The following is a 19,798-nucleotide window of genomic DNA, read 5'->3' on the forward strand; positions in this document are numbered from 1 at the left end:
AGAAGTTTCCGTCAGCAAATTTTACTGACAGGATGAGAGAGGATAAAATGCGTAACAGGTGTGGTAACACAGAGGCCTCTATTGCTCTGGCCTGCTCTGGTTTTGGCCAGTTCTATCCGAGTTGATAATGTTATGGGTTTTTTTAAAACTCATTTTCTCTTTTGCCTAATTTCTTATTTTAAATTCATATGACCTCCCCAACCACAGGAATATTCAAGCATTCGGCTCACAATGGTTCAATTTAATGGCTCAAATGATGTCACTAAAGACCTGTTTTCTTTCTACACAGCTGCACATCAGTCATCTACATTCCACAGCCTCAATCTGACATAACTAGTCCCACTCCCCTGTCCTAGTAGCAGAATGGCTATCCCAGCAATGACCCCATATACTCATGCCAGAGAAGAGCAAGTCATTTCTAGAAGTCTACACACACACACACATGCATGTGCGCACACACATGGGTTTTCTTTCCTATAAGCTCCAGTAAACATCTTTGTAGTCTCACTAACTCTGAAATTTTACCCTCATCTACTCCCCGACTGTGTAGTTAACTGCATTCAAGCTACATGGCTGGGAGAAGGGAGTATAAGGATTCTTACAGGAAATCCAGGTTCCTATTGAGAAGGGGAAATGGCTGCTGAGTGGGTAAGAAAAAAAGGATGACTACACCTTCCTTCTTGTCATTGTTCCTATCTTTTTTCTAGAATCTGAGTTTATTATAACTTGTGATCTTGGGTTACAGTTTGGTCATTGATCCCTCTTTTTAAGTTTCTCTTCTTGTTTTGTAAATATACTTTTAGATAAGAATTAAGGATCATTTTCATGAAATTCAAACCCACATATTTTTATTTTCTGTTCGTGGGCGTGAAATTCATGAAGGAGGACATTGGTTAAACATAGTTGCCTCTCATAAATATTTTTGAATGGTATGTGGGAAACACAATTCCTTTGGTCAAAGGAAAGAGAAAAACAGGCCCCAAACTGTACAAACATCTGTAGTTAATGTTCTAGGAAAACAGTGTCCATAGTAGCCTTCGAGTTAGGGAAGGAATGTCCCTGGGCTCTAAATAGAAACTAAAGTCTTCTAGGATAAAGAAGTCAAGAACAGATGAATAAGTGGGACCAGGCCAAGGAAAATCAGGACATAAAAATTAGGAGTAGTGTTATATCTACACTGATTTTTCTTTCTGTGTGACTTTGGTTGCCTTACTTCCTCTATTGCCTTACTTCTGGTCCTTTGGTTTATTTGCTTTTTACATCCATTAGTTTTATTTCCTGTTGGAACTGCTTCTTTACATGCTTCTGTCCATGATCAACCCTTTTATTTCTTGTTTTTCCAGTGGATGAGAAAATATTAAGATTTAAGGTAACTTTTCAGCCCTTCCAAGTTGACCATATCAAATTTTACCTTCTTTGTTTAAGAATGTTGCCCAAATGTCACTGGGCCCCCCAGTATTTTGAAACTAGATAAGATTGGCTAGAACCCCCAATTCCATACCCTTTGGAAGTCCACAGCTTTCTGAAATACATAAACTTTTCTGGGGTATTATTGGCACCTCTGTCTGCTCTCTCTATTCTGCATTGTGTTAATTCAGATGTGAGGTCCCCCCCCCCCCTTTACAGTTTTCACACAAAAATTCTACTCAGAATAACAATGAACTTTTCGGCATGCTCAGTAATGGACACATGATGGCATTTAAACAACCTCAAATTGATTGTAACGATGCATCCCTGTGCTTGAAATGCCCTTTTGCCATCTCCCTATGGTGGGATTTCACCAGCTCTTCTCTATATCCTGAAGCTCATTCTGCTCATTCTCTCCACACCACTACCCCATTCCCACTGTCACCCCACCGTGTTTCCTCTGGTTCTCATTTTTTGTTAAAAATGTAAGCTCCTCCCGTAACTCTCTCTTCATGTAGACTAAATGTCTGTCACCCATTCCTTTAGGGCCCTTATGTCCACCCCACGTGTCTCACTGTAATTCCTATGACAAAATAAATGAGCATTTCCTGCCCAAGCTGATTTCTGATCCTAAATATTAAGGTAATAAAAGTCTCATCTTGTCATAATGGTAATGCCAACAAAAATAAAACCAATAATAATGACCTAATAGGTTATTAATAGGTACCCAGCCCTGTGTTAAAAGCCTTGTATGCATTATTTCATTACTATTTCCAAGAAACTTTAAAGCATCAATGTTTGAGTCTATTTTGCAAGAAAACTGAGATTTATAGATACAAACATAAATCTTTCTTAACCATCATGCTAAACAATGTAAACATATTTTCCTAGTTGTATTGGTTGTTGTTATTCTACCAACTTTAACTTTCTTTTATATTGCCTTGAAAATCAAATGTAATCTTATTTCTACATCCCTATTGTTAAATAGGTAATGATCATTAAAAAAAAAAAATCATCTCTATGTAATCTTATGCTCAAATTGAGAAATCCTTTTGCAACATGTATCGACAACTATCCCAAAAAATGAAGTTTCCACTTTTTTATTCGTGAATACATACATATTTACCATAAACATCATTATCTTTATCATTAATTTGCTAAATTTGAAGCCTAGTATTAGAGTCATTTATTTTTTAGATGCTCTTCAAACTGATGTGGTAAACTATGAATCAACCCCCACATCGGCTTATTGTCAAACATCTAGATGCCAGGAAGTAAAACAAACAGAATGCATTAATAAAATAAGGGTATTTCTTATGTGTTAAATTAAAAAGCACCAAAAAATACTGCATTAATGTGTTAATATTGCCCCAACACATAATAATTAATATACTCAATAACAACAGCAAAAATAAAGACCAAGAAACAAAACCTGAAGAAAGGTAGTTCACATCTACTACCAGATTATTTTATGGGTAGAAGGTTTGGCTATCTTTCAGAGAAGCTTTTCTGATCAACACCAATCAAAAGGAGAGTTATTATAGGTAACTCTTCTCCCTGTCTATTAAGAAATTGTGGAAGGACTTGTGAGTCAAGAATAATACCAACAGTGGTTTCTGAAAAGCATTTTCAAGATTCATTCATTGTGTGAAGTTCTGTACAGGAAATATTTGCTTAGGCTTCGATTGAACTTGAGTTCAAATGTATACTCTTTCTTTCAACTCTCTAGGGTGAATGGCCTCTAGTAATGAACAAGTGGGGGAAAAAAGAAGGAAGACTATTATATATCCAACAAGTAATAGTTTTAGCATGACTTACAGGCATTCATATATCAGGTTGTGAAACCACCTGAGGTCTCACCTGGCCTGACTGGAACCTGAAGGTGAGCAAATGCCAACAGGCTTCTCTCTCTGGTCTCTGGAATCACCATCCTAATTCAGTCAGCTGAGGCTTCTGCCTTCATATGGTCTTGATCGTCAAGATACTCCATACTGCTTGCCCAATGGATCACCCATTTACCGCTAGCCTCCTATGCTATCCTTTCCTCTGTTCTTTCTGAAAACACTTTGTAAAACAAAGATAAATTCCTTTACATCCTCATGCTCCTCACAAAAAATTATTTCTTCTCCATGTCGCACCAAAAAATTTGTTGTCTTGAGAATATATTCTTCCTCAGTCACCCTCCTGGATACAGACTTCACTTTCTTCTGTGACCAATGGAGCGAAAGGAGGGGTCAGCACTCTTTTACATCACTATTTTCTCTTGTACAGGGTGTGCAAATTCCTTCTTTTAATGACACTACCCCAGGATATTATGCTTTTCCTCTTCTTTTTGCTATCATTCAATGATCTCCTTGCCAACCCCCACATTCAGCATAACCTTTTGTCACTAGCCTCCTCTTCCCTCCAACTCTTGCCTCATTATTACCATAGTGTCAACATCCCTTCACCTCCTTGTTTATCCAGTGACCTTCACCTTAAGCAACTCCAGCCCTCCACATCAGAAGCCACATTGTGTACTTAACCATACTGGCTACCCCTCTGAAATCTTAAAACCTTCATACTTGTTTATCAGCATTTCATTTTTACACATCTCTCCTCTTCTGCTGCATCCATCAACTTTCCCTATTCCATTTCTTTCCCTGTCCAGACAAGAAACATTGTGTATCACTTCACCTGTTCTCTTGCCAGCACCCTCACTGCCACCATTAATAATAATGATATGACTTGAATTTTTTTTCCCTTTATCTTGGGTCATCTCTCTCTCCCTAATGCTCCAATGAAACAATTCCAAATATTTACCTTTCAACTTATTCCAATGAAAAGATTTCACACATCTGCCATTCTGTTTGCAAGTATGCTGGCCTTACTCCCCCTGAGTTTCTAGTGTTCTCCCTGAAAAATTGAATGGTTTTTCTATTCATATGCCAAATTCTCACATACTGCTGGCTGAGATGTTCTCACGCAGGCTTGAAGCCATCCTTGGAGTTTGGATTCCTGAATGAATCTGGCCTTTTCTTCCAATTTGGGGTTTCCAGTATATGAAGGCCCGAATCTAGAGTCTCCACCAATATTGGATATTTTCTAGTAAGGAATTTTGGTGTGTCTTAGGGAAGTCTCACCTTTATAATAATTTTCATTATCTTTCTTTCATGCTATAATGTGCTTCCAGAGAAATGCCAAACTTGAAGACACACTATAAGCACATTTTGTCTACTAATTCATTTATGGCATAGGCATTGTATCAGGGTTCTGTACAGAAACATAACTAGTAAGAGATAAATAGATAGGTAGGTAGGTAGATAGGCAGATAGATGATAGATAGATGGATAGGATACATAGAGAACTAAATAAATAAAGGGTAACTTATCATAGGAATTGGCTTACATGCCTTTAGAGGCCAAGAAGTCTCACAGTTGTGATCTGAAGCTGAAAAACCAGGAAAGCTGGTATAATTCAGTCCAAATCTGAATGAGGGAGTGAATGGCATAACCTCCCAGTCTGATGCCTGAGAACCAGGGGACCACTGGTATAAGTCCCTGAGTTGAAAAGCCATAGAAGCAAGAGCTCCCGTATCTGAAGGCAGAAGAACGGATGTCCCAACTCAAGAAAAGTATGAGAACATTTGCCCTCCCTCTACTTTTTAATTTTTTTAATCTATTCAAGCCCTTAGGGAATTAATTGATGCCCACCTACATTGGTGAAGGTGATCTTCCTTACTTGGACTACCAATTCAAATGTTAAGGTTTTCTGGGGAAAGTCTTCATAGACACACTCAGAAATACAGTTTTCCCAGCTATCCGGTCATCCTTTAGCCCAGTCAAGAGGACACATAAAGCAAGCATCACAGGCATCAAGATAAAAACAAAAGATTAGGATTTCTGTGCTCTTCCCTGAACAACCATATAGTTCCTGTGGGTTTTACAGCTTGAGGTTTTTACCCAGAGTGCTGAATTATTCATCCATTTTTACAGTCATTCATTTATTCATTCGATAATTGCATATTAGGTGTCAACCGTAATGAATCAGACATAGTGCCTCTAGGAGTTTTCAGGGTTTGAGTGCTAAGATCTGTAGTAGAAGTACAGACAAAGAGCACTCAGATGTCAGAGGAGAGAATGATCACTTCCAAATTAGGGATGGAAACGAGGCTTCATATAGGAATTTAGCATCTGTATTCAGTTTGAGAAACAGGATTAGGATAGGTGTCATGAGTGGATAGAAAGAGACTAGAACACAGTGGAAAACAAAAGGCACAGAGGAAGGAAGCTATGAAAGTAGGACTCATCACTGTGAGCAGGCAGATTTGGGTAAAGCCAAGGAAATGTTAATAGGTCAAAATGATTCTAAGAACTCAGTGCAAGTAGGTTAAAATTTACTACAAGATAACATTTTTCATCTCTCCACTGCTTGACAGGTGTCATCAAACAAACTGTTCTCCAATTCTTGTGGCAAGGAGTAGAATCTGGACTCTGGCACCAGAAGGTCTATCTCCCTCCAATCCTTCTATCTTTTTGCACATGGCTCTTTTCTTTGAATGCTTCGTATCCTTGGAGGAAAGAAAACATATGTGAGGGAACTTGGGTGGCTCAATTGTTAAGTGTCTGCCTTCGGCTCAGGTCGTGATCCCAGGGTCCTGGGATTGAGCCCGGCATTGGGCTCCCTGCTCAGTGGGCAGCTTGCTTCTCCCTCTCCCACTCCCCCTGCTTGTGTTCGCTCTCTCTCTGTGTCTCTCTCTGTCAAATAAATAAATAAAATCTTAAAAAAAAATAAATAGAAAGGAAGGAAGGAAGGAAGGAAGGAAGGAAAAGAAAACACCTATAGCTGGGCAGAAACTCCTCCATTATGTTTTTGTATTACCAAAGTTAAATATGCTTATAGAGGTAGATCATTGTCATGTACATCTTTGGGGTTTTTTCCTAAATATGAACAGTCCCTAGATGTATTTTTCTCAAGTAGCTTTATTCCCAATTCCTTGTTGATTTCCCTTCTTTCCTCCTTATTTAGAATGTTGATCCATCTTTTCCTTTCTTTCCACTTCCTCCCTGTTTTCCTTCATTTGCTCCCCATCCATATGGATCAATCTCTAATATGAATATTCTAACAAGTCGAATAGGTCAAGCTTCTTCTCTGAAGCTCTCTTCGCTGAAAAACAGACCCATCAAAATAGAACATGTTTGTTGACTCTTATAGAGACTGGATTCTTTCAAAGGATATTGTGGGGTACCCTCAACATTTCCTCTTGATGTGTCTACTCCAGTCTACTGGGATGACTGGCATTCACAATGTGTGGGCCTGAGATGGTTGAAAGGAAATGTTTTGCGTGCAAATGGAATTTACAGGGTGTGTGGCACCCTGGATCAGTTCCCTTCCTTCAACTAAAGTGTCTTTACTTAGCTCAAATTAATGCTTTAGTCACAGACTTAAACAGAAAACAACAGAGTTTCTCCTGAGGACTTCTTAGTTCACTTGTCTATCTTCTTGACAAAGTCTTTCAGTTCTTTCATTTCCAAAATTAAAAAAAAAAAAAACAACTATTTTATAAAAATTTAAAACCTGGTTTCCTTGAGAAAAGATTAAATGAGTCTGAAGAAGCTGAGGACATTAGTTGTTGGGCTGTGTGTTCCTATAAGTTTATGAAAGAACCATCTAGATAATAGGTCAGTCAGATCATTGTTAAGTGAATTCTTCTTGATACTTTCAGATTTAGAGATTGATTTAAATAAATGATTTGACCTCAGTAGACACTCTCATTTGAAAAGGCCATGACTTCACAGAGACTTTTAATTCTTTACCATCACTAAATCATACTAATTTGCAAGAACAGTAGAGAATGTTAAACAACAAGGAAAGCAAAAACCGGAAATTCAAATGCAAAACAGAAAGTCTAACAGAAGAAAAGTAGTAACGGTACAGAAGTTCAACTCATAAAGATTTCATTTGCCCTTTCTGTTCCCAGGTACTTCAGGGAATGTAAGTTTGGCAGCAGTGAACAATACATAAAATTAAATAGCTTCATATACCTAACATAAGAAAGTAGGAATAAACTATTCCAGAACACCCAGTGGCTTAGTAGCAAACTCTGTTTCTCCTAGGTTCTGTCACATCCTTGCCCAATCTATGTTTCAACTCTATCATATATGCTCCCTTAAAACCTAGTACATAAAAGGGGTTCAGTATAGTTGTATTGGATGTTGCTAATAAGTGAATTAAGAATATATATCTATCCCTGGAATTTCATAATAGAGCACTTTGGTCTCTCATTTCCCGAGTTCCTCCCTTCTGCTGATCTTTTTTCTACCCTATCCTAGAATGTGTTATTAGCATTCACTGCACCAACTCCAAAACTCAGTTTTGAAAATAACTCAGTTTCACACTGGCCATTCTCTAACCAGCACCTCCTTCCTTCTACACACACTTTAACAACCCTTATTGCAATCATTCTTTGACACCATTAAGCCCGCCCACCTGTTACTGCCTGCCACTCTATCAGTATCCATTTTCTCCTTTCATCCATGCCTAGTTTAGATCTTAGACAGGTACACAGCAACCACTTCCTTTCGTGTGTTCTTACCTTCCCTGCTCACTTCTCCTCCTGGTGAAACTTTGATCCTGCTTGCATCCAATTCTCAGTCTGCTCCATTCCTTTGAACAGCTGAATGCGGTAAGAGTAAAGCCTGCCACCAATGCTGCTGAGTTTCACAGTAATTTTATGAGCACGCAACTTACATGGGCCCTCAGCACTGCTCAGAAATCTTACTGCATATCCCTGGTCCATTCACTCCCAATCTCCAAGATAACCACGTCATAACCTTCTCCCAAACCTACCACCTCTCACTTGCACCTCACATCTTGCCTCAAGAAATAGCAACAATGACAAAAGAACTTAGGTGTCTTACAAATCTTCCAAGCTTGTTCTGAACCCACTCAATCTAGCCTGTTTAAATGGGTAAATTGGCCCTGCTCTCCCCAAAGGTCAGCCTTTCCTTTTCTCTGTTGGTCCTTTTTTCTTTACTACTAACTCCTTTATAGAACATTAAGTATGTACAGAAGAATACACAATTCAGAAGTTTGCAGCTCAATAAGCTTTAGAAAGTGTGAAGTGGTGGATACTTGTGTATCTACCACCTAGATTTTGATATAAAGGTCCTATTATTACAGAAGCCTCTTTTGTGTCCCTACCCTTTTATTATCTCCATAAAAATACCCACAACCCTGACCGCTATCAACACAGATTTGTTTTGATTGTTTTTGAAGAATTATAAATTGTAAATAGAATCACACAGTTTAAAGCATTTTTATGTTGGCCTTTTTTTTTTTTTTAAAGATTTTATTTATTTATTTATTTGACAGACAGAGATCACAGGTAGGCAGAGAGGCAGGCAGAGAGAGGAAGGGAAGCAGGCTCCCTGATGAGCAGAGAGCCTGATGCGGGGCTCGATCCCAGGACCCTGAGATCATGACCTGAGCCGAAGGCAGAGGCTTTAACCCACTGAGCCACCCAGGCGCCCCTTATGTTGGCCTTTTAAAAAAGTCAACATTATATCTGAGAGATTCATCCATATTTGTAGAGCAAGGGTTCTTTTTTTCATTGTTTATATCATATAACATAAATATATTACAAATTATTAATTCTACTGCTGAGGGATGTTTAGGTTATTTCTAGCTTGGAGCCATTATAAATAATGCCACTCTAAATATCTGACACATATCTCTTGGTGTACATTTGAAAGAATTTCTATTGTGCACATACCTAGGAGTGGTATTGCTCGTTCATGGATTCTGTAAATATTCTACCAGACAGTTTTACAGAGTGGATGTACCGATTTATACTCCTGCTAACAGTGTATGACTGTTCCCGCTATCCACATTCTCTCCAACACTTAGTGTTGTCAGCCTTTTTCATTTTTGCCCTGCTGGTTGGAGTATAGTGTTATATCGTAATATTTTTAACTTGCATTTTCTTGATGACTAGTGAGTGAGATTATGGATTCATATGCATACTGACCATTTGGAATTTAAATATTCTCCTTTCCTAAATTGTCTGAGTGATTATATGTACATGATTTTTGTTGTTTTGTTTTTTAGTTGAAAATTTTATTGAGATTTTGTAGATTCATATGCAGTTCTAAGAAATCATATATAGAGAGATCCCTTGTACAATTGCCTCAATTTCCCCCAATCGTAATATTTTACAAAACTACAGGGTATTATACCAAGCAGGATATTGACATTGATACAGTCTACAAATTTCATTTAGATGTCCCCAGTTTTACTTACACTGATTTGTGTGTATTTGCTGTACAGTTTTTACCTATATAACTTTTTTAGCTACCACCACAGTTAAGATATTAAACAGTTTCAGTATCGTAAGAATCTTCTGTTGCACTTTTATACCTCTACATGCCTCCCTATTGGTCCCCGTACCCTATGTTTAATTTTTGGCAACCATTAATTTGTTCTCCATTTCTAAAATTTTATCATATAAAAAAGGTTATATACATGGAATCACACTATATGATCTTTTAGAATTCTTGTTTCTTGCTCACCATAATTCCCTGGAGATTCATGTGAGTTATTGTGTATATTAATTGTTCATCCAAACTCATTTTTAAAAATTTGGTGTTCAGTCTTCTTACTGATTGTGGATCTTTCTTTTTTTTTTTTTTAAATATGCATTCTATGTATAAGCTTTGTCAGATATACATACTGTAAATATCTTTTCTTTGTTTTCTGGTAATTAGCAGTTCTTAGTTTTAATGAAGCCCAACTACCAATATTTTCTTTAATTATTAGTTCTTTTTCAGTCATGTTTAAGAAATTTTTATTTTTTCTCAATTTCATGAAGGCTTTCTCTTATTTTCTTTAGAAAACTATATTAAAATACCTTTCATGCTTAACCTATAATCTATCTCAAATTAATATTATATATAGTATGTGGTAAGGATCAGGGGTCATTTTTCCTATAGAGAGATATGTAGTCAATTCAGTATCATTTATTAAAAAGATCATTCTTGCCTACATTGAATTATGGTGACAGCCTTTCTCTCCTTGCAACAATACCATAATATCTTAATTGCCAGACTTTTTAGTAAATTTTGATATCTAGTAGTATGCATCCTTCAACTTTTTTTTCCCCCCAAATTTTCTTGGATAGTCTGTGTCTTTTGCCTCTCCATATAAGTTTTAAAGTGAGTTTGTTGACTTCTACCAGGAAATGTGCTTGGATTTCAACTGGAATTATGTTAAATTTATCGATTGTTTTAAGAAGAATTAACATTTTAACAGTATTTAGTCTTCTAATCCATGCATATATCTCCTCATTTATTTAGGTCTTATTTAATTCCTGTCATCTGTTTTCTAATTTTCAGTATAGAAGTTTTCATGTCTTTTCTCAAACTTATTTCTAGGTATTTGATTTTCTTGATTCTATCAATATAGTAACATTTTAAATTTAATTTTTAATTATCTGCTGCTGATATATAGAAATAGTTTTTTTATTAACTTATATCCAGCAGCCTTGCTAAACTCCCTTATTAATTCTAATAATTGTTTTTTAAATCCATCAGTCATTCAATCAACAAATAAAGCAAATTTTTTTTTTTAATTGAGTGGAAGGAATTCGTGATGCCTATATAGAATTGTTTGAAGTTCAAATTTTATTTTTTTTCTTTTTTTTTTTTTTTTAAAGATTTTATTTATTTATTTGTCAGAGAGAGAGAGAGAGCGAGCACAGGCAGACAGAGCGGCAGGCAGAGGCAGAGGGAGAAGCAGGCTCCCTACAGAACAAGGAGCCCGATGTGGGACTCGATCCCAGGACTCTGGGATCATGACCTGAGCCGAAGGCAGCGGCTTAACCAACTGAGCCACCCAGGCATCCCTGAAGTTCAAATTTTAGACACGGTTTCTCAGTCAGCTACATTTCCATAGTATTGTATTTATTTTTATTACTACCACAGTGATCTGTGCACAAGCTTGAACCTGTCAGACTTTGGATTTTTCCAATATATTCATGAACATCTCTATTTCCACAAAATTGAAGGCCTCCTTAACCCAACCTGTGATTATATGGGAATGACTACTTCTCCCTGTTGCTCATGGGGTGAGATTTCATAAATTTCCAAGCTGAGAACAACTTCCAAGACTCTTCCTTGTTACTCTCTTTGCTATGTGTTGCCAAAAAAATGGCACCACCCCAGAATATGACGTTGACAATGTGTATTTTTGGTTTAATAATTTAATGCACACCTCTCTGGGGATTATGTTTAGTACTATCCTAGGGAATTGGGTGAATAGTATAGATTACATACTCCTAAGAATTCTGGGCTTCCATTTTTGTGAAGCCATCCATCGGCCATCTTTCCTCCGTGAGTGTTTTCACTCCTAGTAAGTGAAGTATATGCTGCTCTCTGTGTTCACCGCCACCCACTCTTCAGGGATAATTATGTCATTTTCCACAGCTATCTACTTTGTTATTTCTGTTAGTACCTACTTTATAAATTAATGCTAGCACAAAACATCATGAAAGCATTCATTGCTGTTATTCTGGATGAGGATCCGCTTCCTTCTCCAACATTTTATTGGCAGAAGTAGAATATATAGGAAGAATGTGCCGTGAGGGCCCCTATCAGGGCCTAGTGGACACTCTTTCCTTTCAAGGAGAATCTCTCCAGCTTTCCTCCTCTGTGCATGGTCTGTCATTCGTTGAGTGGCATGGAGACTTAGAGACCTTAGAATTTCATTCCAGGAAGCTATTACTGCTTAGTCAAAGCAAGCATGGGAAATGACACCAGCTTGCCATCCTGGGTCCAGGTATTGCTCCCCAGCTCTGAGATGACAATTTTTCCAACCAAACACCACAAAGTACCTCTACCTGAGGTAACACCATGCCTCTCCCTCAACCACTCACCCAACCCAAGCTGTTCCCTCTACCCTTAAGCTTCCTTTTTAGAAGAATCTTTACAGTGGATGACCTTGAAAGTAATGCACACTGCATTCTGTTGGTATCATCTTCCATGATCCTGGTTTCTTCTGTTCAACTTCCTTTCTGAGGTACCTTTTTGCAACTCTCCTGTATCCTTATTGACTTTCTCAAAAGTCTTAGTAGATTTGTGACAAGCGAGAATATATTTTTGCCAGCTATGCCGACTTTCCAGGTTTGATAGTACCTGGACAAGTCCTCTTTCTGGAATTTCTTAAGCAGCTTGAAGAATTTTATAGCAAGGATTAGAAGCACCAATTTAAAATCTAAGCAGTTTAGTGACAACTCCAAATGAGCCAATTTGATAAATTATTTGAAGAAATTTCAAAAATTCAAGTGGAGGAAATTCCTTGCTCTACAAATTATTAAATGAAAACTTCTTCACAGGAAATATATAAAACATATTTGTTTTGCTTTGGTGGGGGAAGAGAAAGTAAATCCAAAACTAAAAATGTGGAGTTTTGTTTCCTCGGAAATAATCAATGATTCCACAGTAACAGAAACAGTTTGTCCTGACTTAAATAGGCAAAAACACAATTCCTCTCCAATTTCACCATTTTTTTTTTTCTCTCTGTGTAACTATCTTGGTGATGCAGCGTCTAGACTTCTTGGAACAAGTGATGGAGTCTGGAATTTATTCTGTGGGTTTGAAAATGGCTATTCAGGTCTCCTTCAAACTTACATGTGAAAGTCCAGTGCTTTTAGAATATGTAAAAATAATCAAGCTGTTTACCAAAACCATAAAATTTCTCCACTCATGCCTAAACCTTGGGTTGCTACCAACAAGGAAATATCATATGGACATACTTCTTTTATCCATTTCATCTCATTGCAATGTGGTTCTCGTCAGCCACGGTATAAAATAATGCAAATAATTTGTATTCATGAAAGAATGGTGGCAGATATTTTCTAGCCTTTGAGACATACCAATAAAAGAAATTAGCTTAAGGATATACATCCATTCTGGTATGGTTTTAATAAGTAATCTATAGCAATTTACCAAGACAAAAGGAAAGATTTCTTATATTGCTAGGCATTCTCTTAGTCCTTTGTCATTTGCTAGGTGGATAAAATAAAAGGAGTCTCTGAGGCATCCAGATCTAAACAGTGTTTGTGCAGCCTGGATTATTAAGTCTGACTGTAGTTTATCTGTGCTCTTAAGGAAATCAAACTGTGCTTGCCAAGAAAGTTCAGAGTTATTTGTCACCAATTACCTAAAGCTGGGAGTTGATCTTACACATAGCTGGAGCCATTTCCTGTAAGCATTTGCTCCGAATTTTACAAAGCTGTCACTTCTTGAGGCTTCACCCTACAATATATGTGTCTACTCCTTCAGAGTTTTATTGCAAAAGTTTATCCAGAAATAATAGTCTTACGGGGCATAAAGCTCCCCAGTATTGACTTGTTTAAAATAAGCCTATTCCTAATTTTCAATGTTCTCAAGCTCTGTCTGTTGTCTTTTCTGTAAGGCGGGGGGGGTGGGGGTGGACAAAGACTTTTTTTCATTAAAAGATATAGCACACTGAACTGAGCTGATGTCATTTAATATATATTTATATTATAAAATCTCTCTTGGTTCTGTTCAGAGGAGTAGCCGAAGAGTAAGTTACTTTGTAAAATAAGTGACACATATAGGGTAGTCCTCCTGGAAGAAATTTAGGTATTGTGAGCACAAAGTAAATAGAAAATCCATGGAAATGAAATGACAATAAAAATATTAACCAAAGGCATATCATTCCATGTTTCTTAATTGGATCTCCAGTTTTTCCAGCCCATTGACAACAACAACAAACCAACCTGACATCTATATTAGATGGGAACAATCAAAAGGAATGTCCTAAGACCTTATTTACTTAATTTCAAAGATAAAGGAGTAGACTGAAAAGTGTCCTCAGTCATGGGTCAGAAGAACTGAAGTTTATTCCTATTACATGGGATCTTATTTCAGTCTGTAAATGGGTGAGCATTCTTCCTAGCTCACAGCATTGTTCTAAAGAGGAGTATGGATTTGTGCCATAAGCAGTTCAGTTTGGGCCATGTTGACAATTTCCCTGAATGTCATGGGACTTGTGAAAATATACTGATTCTGGTCTACTGGACAAAATACAGATGAGATTTTGAATTAACTCAAAGTTATTTGAAGAAGCTTAGCTAAGAATCACATAAAATGCTTTTCATTAACTACACTGCCTGAGAACTCTAGTTGGCAAGGTTGGTCTAACAGTGAGGTTGGTGAACTAGTGAACTAGAATGAGTGTTGCTCTGCATGACCCAGGCCATGCCCCTACTCATAGCTCACAGAAATGCAGAAAGTGGAGCTGGGACAGATCAAAGTAGTGTCCTATAGGTAAGTGCCAGTGCTATCATATTCTCATGCAAAGGATACATGCTCACTTATTAGACCCAGTTGCGAAGTTTGGAATTACCAACTTGGGAATAGAAAATACCCGAATCAATGAGGTATTCTTTTACTTGTATATTATAAATCTTGGAAAACCATGACGAGAAGGTAGAACATGAGCCCCAATAGAATCAGCTCTGGGCTTACATAAATTCATAGTTGGCAAAAATATATAGTCCCTTGTTACAAATCTACTAAGACTTTTGAGATTCAATTAGAGAAGCATTTTCCAATTTATGTTCCTTAGAGCACTAGTTCTTTCTTTTTAATTAATATATAACATATTATTATGAATCACAGGTCTGTGATTCATAAGTCTTACACAACACCCAGTGCTCACCACAGCACAGCACATACCCTTCTCAATGGCCATTACCCAGACACCACATCTTCTCACTCTCCCACCCCTAGCATGTAGTTCTAAGCTAAATTAGTAGATGCTACCAGAAGGAAGGAAGGAAAGGAAGAAGGAAGTAAGTTAGTCTGGTTTAACCATCTTTAAATAAGCTACTGTAAAACTTGATTTCTGAGTTTTTATTGTATGTCAATTTCACAAAAGAAGATACATTCTGCAGCATTTGCCGTAATGCACTAAAAAACAGCTCCTTTCCCAGCTGAGCTACCATTCAAAAATAATATATTATAAAGAATGCTCAGTTAAAGGATTTTTAATAACCTGTATAACATAAGAGAACCGCTTATCTTGAAATGGCCAATGGACTATTATCCCCGAAATAGAGCGGTTTTGTTAGCAAGGCAGACACCTGCCGTGGAGCTCTAGATGTGGAATACTCTTTCCCAAAAGGTGGCTCTGTGTTCTGTACTTATTTGGAAAAACTGATAGCAATCAGATAACTGAATACCTATGTCTGCTTAAAGACGAAAGGTCAATAATGAGGAGAGTTGGCAGAGTATATGTTTAAAGGTTATACAAACAAACTATGGGGGTGGTAAAATTAATATCTGCAGTGAGCTCAGAATTATTAACAGCTAAGGGCATGAAAGATATGTAACTGGAAATGGAAGGCTTTCTTCTTGTAACTTTCTCTTCAGCCATTGAACAATTATCTATTGAGTATTAGGCATGGCATGGTGTTTTGGAAGATACAGAGACATGAAAAGTTTGGCCTCTGCCTTTAAGGATAGAGTCTGGATAATTTCCAGATAATTTTCTGGATGACAGTCTGGATAATTTCAATAGAAAATTGATGACTGCTGTTAGAGCACAGGGGCTAGGGCATAGAAATCTCTGGTGATTTTTTAGTGTAAACTGATGTAAACATCTCCAGGCCATTCAAATAGTTGCTCTTCGTCCAAGTGGACAAGGTTTGTTTCTGTATAGATAGGAACTGAACTGAGTTGTCATTCATAGCGCCCACTTATTATTTCCTATATGGATGGAATATAGACAACAGTTAGGTTTTGTTTGATTTAGGGTTTGTTTTCATTAAGCCTGTCTCTATTTTTAGCAAGTAGATACAGTAAGACAGTTTTTGGTTTAGGATCTAGAGATACGTTTATTCCAAAGTTGCTTAATTGCTATCATTCTCCATGAATACTGAACACCACCACTACCAACTGAGGAGCTCAATCTCATTCAGATATTCCCCTTGATTGAAAACCATTACGTCGCCTGCACACTGAAAGTACAAAGATACGCAAGACATAGTAATTTAGGCTTTGCATATTGATGCGTGGCATTTATATTTGAACTCAGCAAATTTAGAAGAATAAAGTAGCAGAGGCTTGCAGCTTTCTGTCAGAATCAGGTCTTCAACCTTCGTGAATGGAGAGAACGTGTCTTCAGTCGATGATGCTGGTTCTGACGTTTTCATGATGTTAGTCAAGTTCAGAAGCTCGAGAATACAGCTGATTCCATAGAAAATTCTATTCTTAAAGAGTAGAATGTTGAATTTGCAGGGGAGATATGCATTAGACATGGGAATATGGAATTTGGGTTATGTGGGTGAGCGAGTAATTTTCCTGGGGCTCCCTTTCTGCAATGGAAAAATGCAGCTTATTTCCAACACGTGGTTTACTGAATACTGCAACTTAGTGAAAAATGGGTTTGACTGTTTCATTGTCCATCCAGATGAAGAACATTTGGAGAACTAAAGGAGTTGAAAAGAAAATACTGCCAGTGACATGAATATGGAAGGGGGAAGGGCTCAAAGGAAACTGTCATTATTGTTATTATCTGTAATACTATTTCTTTTGCACTTAAAAAAGTGATAGGAAAACGACAAAATGAGAACATGTGCCAATTCTGAATATTGCTATATGCATATCTCTTGCATTATTCCTCTATTTTTCTTTTTTTAAGTTAGGAAAAAAAAATGATTGCTAACAATCTGATGATTCATTCATTCAACAAATGATTCATTGAGAGCCTACTGTGTGATATGTGCTAACAATAAAATGAGAATTAAGGAAAAAAAAAAACAGATATCATCCCTGTCCTTATGGAATGTATGTTTTAGACGTGAAACTGCCATGTTGGGAACTAAGATAGAATGCTTACAAAGACAAAGTGAGGGAAGGGGGATGATACCTCACTGATACCATGAAGGTGGGCTTCTGTTCATGCTGAATCAGTAAGCAAAGGTCATTCTCTACTGAATAGGAACTGCCTCGTTGTTGATCAAAATGACGTGTGATAGTGCACTGGCTGTGGGCTACACATCTAAAACAGTTTCATATGGTATCTACTTTTCCTCGACCAGTTGCAATCTCAAGTTCACCTGCATTTTTCTTTGATTCTCTCTAGTATATGACTGCTGCCGCTCTCCTATGCAAGGGACCTACCATTCCCCAGTACACGCCTGTGCCTCCAACAGCTGTTTCTATTGAAGTAAGTCTGTCTCTGTCTTATAGAAAGAGGTAGGGATGACAGATCTCAGCCTCATGCACCGTGGTCCCCCATTACCCAGGCAATCCTTATTTGTGGTCTTGGGGTTGCTCTAAATTTGACATTTCAGGCTCACTGTATGAAAGTACGCCAACATGCCTATGTTGTGCATTGCACATGAATAAATCAATATGCTATAAAGGTAAGAGGGGAGTATCGTTTTTATAAAGATCAGAGGACCAAATCACTACCCCATCAAATGTTAACCACAAATAACTCATAAGTAGGGCAGGAAAAAGAGTTTGCAACTATTTGAATGAGTTTGCTAGTGCCTTGTTACTCAAAGGAGTGTCCCTGGACAGGGTCATCATCAGGCATCAGTGGGGAAGCTTGTTAGAAATGCAAGGTCTGAGACACTACCCAGACCTACTGAATCACAATTTGCATTTTAACAAGATCCTTTGGGAATCTATCTTCACATTAGTGCACTGGTTCTCAAAATCTCTGTATATTATTTTCTGCAATTATTCAGAGAGCTTTAAAAATATTTATGCCTGGGTCCTATCCCCAGATTCTGATTTATTTGTCTGGGTATTGACTGGCATCAGGATTTTTAAAAGATCTCAGGTGAAAAAAAAAAAAAAAAAAAAACCTAGGTGATTCTAATATGTATCAAGGATTAATAACCACTGCATTAGTGAATGAAACTTGGCAAGTTTGTGGCTTCCTATAAATTAAAAAAAAAAAAAAAGTTGCACCCTCTTTGCTATCGTTACCACAATGATGAAATCATCTTATCTTTAATGGAAGCTTTGTCCCTTCCTTCTCTCTTTCCATTGGCTTAATCATCCCAGTAAAAATTATTTTACTGGACAGAGCCAGCAAGCTACATAGAAAAGAAAGGAGCATAGAGCTATGTAGATAGTGGTTAAAACACTTAGATGTGTGTATTTCTGTCTAGTCCTAGCCATTATGGTCTCTTGCCACACTTCCCCTTCTCCTGATGACATTTGCTGTTAATGATGACAGTGCATTTTTTCCCATCAGCAGGGACCCCTCTGGAGGCCATGCTATTCCTACTCCATGAGTTGGCCAGCAACTTGAGTGCTGTCACCACTCCACAGGGAGGTCTACCATGACTTGCTCAATCTCTACAACTATAGAGATTGGGGAAATCTTCACAGAATAAATTGGATCTTACACAATATTTGTTTTGCACTATGCCAGATATTGGCCATGTACCAAGGTTTGGGAAACACGGAAGTTTAAGAGAACACCATCATGTAATTTAGGAAACCAAAGAGGTCCAGTTTTAAATCCTTTTATGTGCTCTGGACCTGTGGGACCCAAAGAATGGGTCAGTACTGATCAAGTTTTAATTGGCTTTTCAGATTTCAAGACTACTGATTAAAATACAGTGGCTTTCTTTGGTTTTGCTTGTTGTTTGATGATGTATTTGACCATCAAAAAGCCATCTAGAATCATCAGAATCTAGACATTTCTAGGCATGTTAAGCATAGATCTCTACAACATATTTGCATTTTTCTTTGTCTACACTGACATATGGATGTGCTTATCTACAGAATTTGAGTGTTCTAATGACTATAAAATAATGGGACACATCTAACAATGTGACTTATTAGAAACAGTCTAAATATAGTTTAAAAAGATGTCTATACTTAAAAAGAAATCTTTCAAGTCAGGCACCTGGCTGGCTCAGTAGGTGGAATATGCAACTCTTGATCTCAGGGTCATGAATTCCAGTCCCACGTTGGGCATAATAAAAAAAAAAAAAAAAGAAAAAAAGAAAAGAAAGAAAAAACAAAAGAAGAAGAAGAAGTCTTTCACTACGAAAAATGGAGGTACACTTGATAAATTGCTTTTGAGTTATAGAAAAAAGCACCAATATATTTCTATATAAAACCTCATTGAAAACTTACCAATATCCACACAAATAAATGCTAGTGGGACATCAGAAAAAATGCACAATACCAATTGTATATTAGGGGGAAAAAGAGAACTTTTGGATTCTAAGGAATAATTTAAGGAACGTTTAGTTAGGGACAGAGAGTTGACCAAGAAGTGTTGAAAGCCTGACATCATTGTAAGTGTCCAGACTATGAATAAAACCACGAGAAATTTATTTAGAGAGATTGCCCTC

At 37.3% G+C, this 19,798-nt stretch overlaps 1 protein-coding gene across 9 annotated transcripts in view; it reads left to right on the plus strand.

Annotated features, from left to right (window-relative positions):
* The window catches only part of RBMS3 (RNA binding motif single stranded interacting protein 3), a 1,359,637-nt gene that overhangs the window by 1,329,091 nt on the left and 10,748 nt on the right, over positions 1-19,798 (plus strand). For all 9 annotated transcript variants that reach the window (XM_047738838.1, XM_047738869.1, XM_047738849.1 and 6 more), the window contains one exon: positions 17,557-17,640. In XM_047738838.1, the coding sequence (XP_047594794.1) occupies positions 17,557-17,640 (84 nt within the window). The remainder of the gene's footprint in view (positions 1-17,556; positions 17,641-19,798) is intronic.

This window comes from Lutra lutra, chromosome 1 (assembly GCF_902655055.1).
Source record: "Lutra lutra chromosome 1, mLutLut1.2, whole genome shotgun sequence".
Lineage (NCBI taxonomy): Eukaryota > Metazoa > Chordata > Mammalia > Carnivora > Mustelidae > Lutra > Lutra lutra.